The 6,856-nt window shown below is 47.5% G+C and overlaps 1 protein-coding gene across 1 annotated transcript; it reads right to left on the reverse strand.

Moving 5' to 3' along the window:
* Positions 1 to 1,103: 1,103 nt before the first annotated feature.
* Positions 1,104 to 2,849, reverse strand: NHLRC1 (NHL repeat containing E3 ubiquitin protein ligase 1). The gene has a single exon (XM_061194847.1). It carries the CDS (start codon positions 2,763 to 2,765, stop codon positions 1,410 to 1,412), a length of 1,356 nt encoding a protein of 451 aa, XP_061050830.1. The 5' UTR covers positions 2,766 to 2,849; the 3' UTR covers positions 1,104 to 1,409.
* Between the last annotated feature and the right edge of the window lie 4,007 nt (positions 2,850 to 6,856).

The following is a 6,856-nucleotide window of genomic DNA, read 5'->3' on the forward strand; positions in this document are numbered from 1 at the left end:
GCATTGAAGCAAAATGGGCTTCTGTGGACTGGCACGGGAGCCAAGCTCACTCTTTTAGGACAAACTATAATCTTATTCATAATTTTGGGGCTATTCCTAGAATGTACATTCTATCTATTAAAATGCTTTGTAAAATAGAAGCCTATTGTTGATAAAGCATCAGCTATTACCTAAAACAAACTCTCACTTTTCAGAACCAATATTTTCTCCCTGAGAAAAAATTTTTTCTGCTGCTTCTGAGGTGTCCGTTATTTGATACTATTCCAACAGCCCTCAACTCTGAAATGTTTACACTAGCTAAACACACACAATTTACAAAGAACTGGCCACTTCACCGGGAATTTCCACCTATTCACTTAATCAATTGCAACATTGAAGCAGGCATTACCTTGGTCAAGGCTATACTTCAATTCAAGAAGTATTTAACTGTTTACCAGTGGCTAAATGCTGACTCAGGATCAAGGGAATTGTTTATTGAGTACACAGTGTTTGCAACACATGGGACAGATTTCAACTGGACAGAGAAAAACCCCATCACAAAAGTACTTCAGGTTACCACTGATCATAAAAAGGCAGGCAAAATCATTTCTGCCATGAACTGATTGTGGTGACTTCTCTCTTTATTAACATGAACAGAAATATCATCCAGCCCTCTAACACAGAGTATAGGGGTAGAGCATTCCACAGGAGTTTAGAACTTACGTCAACACAAGCCTTTCTCAACCAACCAAGTAGTATTTCCTGAGTACCTACAGCGGAGGAGATACAGGTACTAAGAGACGCATTGACCTTTTGAATAAGCAATTTCAATTGTTTTTCTTATTCAAGTAACTCAGGATCCACAGTAACTCCATCTAATGAGCCACCAAAGGAACTGCAAGTTGAACTAAACTGATGTCCACCACAAAATCCTTTTTCTCTTGAACTCTATAAAGTCTCCTTTCTCTGTGCATCTAACTAGCTTCCTGTAAATAGAGTACACATAGCAACAATATACACCCACATATATTTTTCCACATCTGTTATCTTATTTAAGAGCAAGGGGTTTTGGAGTCAGAACTGAGTTCCATTTGTGACTGTCATAGTAAGTAAATGTGACCTTGGGTAAATCACTTAAGCTCTCTGGGTCTCAGTTTTCTTATCTCTAAAATGGGATTCATAATAGAAATTGGGTAATTGTAAGGATTAAAGGAGCTAATATTAGCAAACTTCTTAGCACAGGGAGTACATAATCCATAAATCGTAGATTTAATTATTATTCTTTAATAATTGTCCCAACCTTTGTAAGTCTACCAGGCACTTATAATTATCTCTGTTGAACAGATGAGATTAAGTAATTTATCCAGGGTTCAACAATTCAGCAGTGGCAGCTCCAGGGCTTCTGATGCCAGGCCCCAAGACTCCCACCATCACCCCCACTCAACCTTATAGACTTTTATAGAATGGGCTGCACTGTCCAGCACAAGAAGAGAATTTTCCTTGGTGAAGGTCAGTGCCACAGGATGGGAAAGACCGTGGGTGATGATGGGCTTCAGTACTGGAAACTCCTCAGGTTTTCCTAAGCATAGGACAGCCTGACTAGAAGTATCGGCAACAATCACGTTCCCCTGGTGATCAAAGGTCACAGCGGAGGCGGTTATTTTGGAGGGGAAAAAGAGGCTCAGCCCAAAGGCATCCACCTGGCCAATGAGCTGCATACTTGCGCTGAACACCTTCACCGTGGTGCTGCAGGCCCCGGTCCCCACAGCCAGGGGGTGCTCTAGGACCGCAATGGCCCCGGTGAGCCAGGACACCGCCACCCCCCGGGGATGGCACAGGTGAGTTTGCAACCGTTCAGTTCTCCGGAAGACCCCTTCTGGAAAGTCGACTTCCAGGAGGTGCAGGGACCCCGCCTCCGCATCTGTTACCATGACCCCATTCTGAGGAGTGGTCTCCACACCCCAAGGCAAGGAGAACTGGCCTCCGATGACAAGCTTGATCTGGCCAAAGAAGTCAAACACTTTGATGGAGCGGTCGCCGGCGTCGGTGACAACCACATGGCAGTCGTTGGTGACGGTGACGTCAAGTGGGTACCTAATGTCCTGAGCAGCGTCCCCCTTCTCTCCAAACTGATGGGCACATCCTCCCCCAGCGTCAAAGATCTTGACACGCCTCCTGCCGTCGTGCACCACCACGACCCGCCCCGTCTTAGGACACAGCGCCAGCCCAGTGGGGTTGACCAGGGTCCCCCAGCCTCCGAAGGCGTGGTGGCAGGTGAGGACCCCGGGGGCGGAGGGGGCGGAGGGGGCGGCGCGGGGGGCGGCTGGGGCCGGGCGCAGCGCGGAGCCCAGGAGCTCCAGGAGGTGCAGCACCGGCAGGCAGTCGCTGGTGTCGCAGCCCCTGCAGGCTCGCCGGCAGAAGGGGCACTCGAGGGCCAGCGTCCGCGGGTGCGCCAGGGCGGCCACGCAGGCCAAGCAGACCACGTGGCCGCAGGGCAGGTTGCGCGGGCGCCGCTGCTGGCGGTGGCCGAACCGCTCAAAGCACACCTTGCACTCGAGCAGGCTGATCTCGGCCTCGCGCACCAGCTCCCGCAGCGCCGGTCCGCTCCCGGAGGCCTCGGCACCCATCGCGCGGCCTGAAGCGCTCACGCCGCGCCGGCAGCCTGCGGAGCTGTACGCTGTCCCCGCGCCGCCCAGGGTCACGGTCACGGGGCGGGGCGCTGGTCCTGACGTCGACGGCGGCCGGCCGCTCGGCCGAGACCTGCTGCCCCCTGGTGGGCACTGCATCCTGAGGGCCTGACAGTGGACATCGACAAGCTGTAACCACAGCGCGTGGTCAGACCTGTAATCTTCACAACAGTCATGGATGGATTATCTTCAATTTACACTTGAGGAAACATACATATTGAGGACAAGCGGGTTGCTCCCTGGTACCCAGCAGAGTGCCCTGCAGTTTCCCATCGGCAGCGATGGGTGCTGGGGCCTGGGGCTGGCCAGGCATGAAACCTGGTCTCAGAGCTCACGGTGCTTGTGATCTGACTGGGAAAACACAGACGTACAAGGGAAATTAAAATCCAAGGGGGTGAGGCAGGTGCACGTACTTCTTTTGGGTCTTCTATCACTCTCGGAGTACAGTAGATGCTTCACGACTACTTGTAAAATGAATTTATGTATGAATAAAGCAATGTTATAGGAAAATATATGCAATCCACTAGATGAATTTGTGTCAGAGGCGGGGACTGTGGCTGCGAATGTCTTCCAGAGAAATTAATATGAAAGAAGAAAGCTGTTAGTTAATAATAAACTTACTCCATGCCTGCCTTCTTTTAAGTGGTTTCCATAGGTTATCTTATTTAAACCACATGACAGTCCTACTAGGTGTGTTACTTTCATCACCCATTTTCTACCATGGTGTTTGTAGAGGTTAAGTTTCTTACCCAGGGTCACATGGCTAGGAAGTGGCCAGGCTGGGATTTGAAGCCAGGCAGTCTGACTGCAGAGCCCACACTCTTAACTATCCCAGTCTTTTCAAACTTGGTTGCACATGGTAAATACCTGGGTCTCATCCTCCAAAGATTAATTTGTCCAGGGTGTGGGCTGGGCAGCTGGGATTTTTCTAAAGCTCCCTAGGGGCTTATCATGTGCAGCCAAGTTTGAGAACCACTGTGATATGACAGTCCCACACATGACAGCAGGTTAAATTCTTTCCACCTCAATCAATATGGAAAGCACAGAGAATCTACAATATGTTCAAAGATCCTCAAACAGGAGACAGCACAATCTCTCTCAGGAATCGCTGTGGTACTACAAGCAGTCACTTTCAGGAGTCTCCCCTCAATGGATCACATGAACATTGTTTTTGGCAAAACCACTTATCAGATCACTTCTCCTCATTTAGAGATAATTACTGTGATCATTCACCCTCTTATTGGCTAGACTTCTGAGAAAACAAGGGATTTTTATCCCATTAAATCCCCTGGAGGAAGCTTTAATGTAAGACAAGAAAGAACATTTTCTTATGCAGTGTTACAAGATTCAAAGATTATATGTGTATTGGGACACAGTAACCAACTTAATATTATAATTTCAGACTACAACACATTTTCATTCCAAATAGAAATTACTTTCTGAAGTAATCCTTAAGTCAAGAAAAACATTCAGGAAATCTAAATTCCATCTAAAAATGGAATATTTTTAGAATTAGTACTAAAAGAGATATAATGAGAGCCATGTATAGAATATTAAATTTTCTAGTAGCCACATTTTAAAAAGGAAAAAGAGACTAGTAAAATGAATTTAATTGCATAATTTAATCCAAAATATCCCAAATGATATCCTTATGACATGTAATCACTGTAAAAACTATTAATGAGGGCTTCCCTGGTGGCGCAGTGGTTGAGAATCTGCCTGCCAATGCAGGGGACACGGGTTCGAGCCCTGGTCTGGGAAGATCCCACATGCCGCGGAGCGGCTGGGCCCGTGAGCCACAATTGCTGAGCCTGCGCGTCTGGAGCCTGTGCTCAGCAACAAGAGAGGCCACGACAGTGAGAGGCCCGCGCACCGCGATGAGGAGTGACCCCCGCTTGCCGCAACTAGAGAAAGTCCTCGCACAGAAACGAAGACCCAACACAGCCATGCATAGATAAATAAATAAATTTTAAAAAAATTATTAATGAGATATTTTACTTTTTTTTTTTTTTTTTAGTACTAAGTAAAGTCCAGTGTGTATTTCAAACTCACAGCACATCCTAATTCAGTTCAGTAACCACATGCAGCTGGCGGTTACTGCGGGGAACAGTTAGAGATCTAGACCAAGTCTGTGATTAATTACCTTCTCAAGATGCTTTTCATACTGATTTCACTGATGCTTGATGTGCTTCTAACTTGTCTCTGCTCCAACATTGTTTTAAAACGAATCCAAAGACCCCCAACTCATTGCTGTCACGGAGCTTCTACCCCACCCCTCAGCGACGTCTTGCCAGTGAGCGTGATTCTCAGTAGAGAGGAGCTCTGCTTGGTGAGTAGCCTGCCTTCTTCTTCTTGATCCTGTGCTGTCCCCGTGCGGCAACCAGTAGTACTGCACCAAGAGGCTGGCGGCGTTTAGCGAGGTAAACCAGACAAATCTGCAATAAATACGACTTACTTAAGAATGTTCACAGTCATCGCTCTGCCACTTGGTAGTTAGCACAGTGGTTCTGGAAAGCATTGTGGCACATACACCGACAATCCACCCTGACGATTGCTGTCAAGACTCTAATTGGTAAATTTAAAGTATGGAAATGTAACTTTGTTGGGAAAATAGCACTTGCTTATCTCTAGAGTCAATGTTGAAAGGTTTCTCAAATACCTTATATAGTGCAATTCTCGTCGCATATATACAGACACTGATTAATAAAAGAAATGCCCTGGGGACTTCACTGGTGGTCCAGTGGTAAAGAATCTGCCTTCCAATGCAGAGGACGTGGGTTCGATCCCTGGTCAGGTAACTAAGATCCCACATGCCACAGGGCAACTAAGCCCACGCGCCACAACTACTGAGCTTGTGCGCCTCAGCTGGAGAGCCCACGCGCCCTGGAGCCTGCACACCACAACTAGAGAAGAGAAAACCCGCACGCCACAACTAGAGAGAAGCCCATGCACCACAACGAAGATCCCACGTGCCGCAACTAAGACCCATCGCAGCCAAAAATAAATTAAAAAAAGAAGCGATGCCCTGAGTCTTAACTCTAACATTCTGAGTTTCCTATGAAGAATCGTCCCTCCTCCATGGCGAAGTCTCCATGGATTTCCTCTGTGCTTCCCTCCAATACTTCTTACTTAGAGGGTCCTGGAATAGCACGACCATCTCTTCCTCCTTCCACCTAGAACAAGCCCTGAGGTCTGTGGAGGCAAAGGATTTGAAGAATAGATCTTGCGGTCAGTGGCTGACTCCTGTGCAAAGGACCATGCCGCAGAGGGGGGGAAATGGAGACCCAGCTCAGGGTGGTTACAGCAGAGATGAGGGGGCGGAGGGCGACAGGCTGAGGAGTCTGGGGGAGGGAGTTAGTGCTTAGGCACATGGACTGCTGGTTTTGCCAGTGTGGGAAGACATGCCACATACATGCAGTTGAGAAGGAATCCCAGAACGAGTCCAACGACACAGTTACATCCCAGATTGTACCTGACAATGACGAGAGGAAGGAAGAGAGCAAGCCACATAGAATAGAAGCATCTCAGTCCGGGAGGAGAGGTGCAACCTTTGAACAGAGAAGGAGCAAAGACTGTAGGCGCTTTAGCATGGGCTTGTGAGCTCACAGGAGCAAAAGCTTGCTACCATTACAAACCTGAATCCCTCCTGGGTTGGTGAGTTTTGAGTTTCAGGCAGCCTCCGGGCACCTCCTTAACAGGCAGATCTCCATCACCTGTGTGGTTCCTTGGACCCAACCTGGGTTCTGGTCTCCAGCTTTGCTCTCCCCTAAGGGCACCTGGTCTTCCAGCACCCACTCTGACCACCTATCTAATTTCATAACTCGTGCCCCACGTGCTTGGCTTCAGGGGTGAGGGATTTGGTGGGGAGGGGAAAGTGGTGCAGGCTCGAAGGTTTTGAGCACACACAGAAAAATGAGCTGGAGGTGTATGGTTGAAAATGAGAAGCTGGAGATTTCAAAGTTTCTGAAATTTTCATAAACACACAATGAAATAATTTTTATAATACACGCCATCCTATTAACATGAGCTAAACAATTTAAATCATTTAAATATTAGGTAGTGCGGTAAGAGAGGAATGTCTGATTTAACAAAATGTGATTTTTAATGAAAAACTGAAAAGTTTTGAATCTAAACTTTCATAATGAACACACATGAATCCAGCCCCTAAGTACACTGCACTTCGTAAGACT

The sequence above is a fragment of the Eubalaena glacialis genome, chromosome 7, assembly GCF_028564815.1.
Source record: "Eubalaena glacialis isolate mEubGla1 chromosome 7, mEubGla1.1.hap2.+ XY, whole genome shotgun sequence".
NCBI lineage: Eukaryota > Metazoa > Chordata > Mammalia > Artiodactyla > Balaenidae > Eubalaena > Eubalaena glacialis.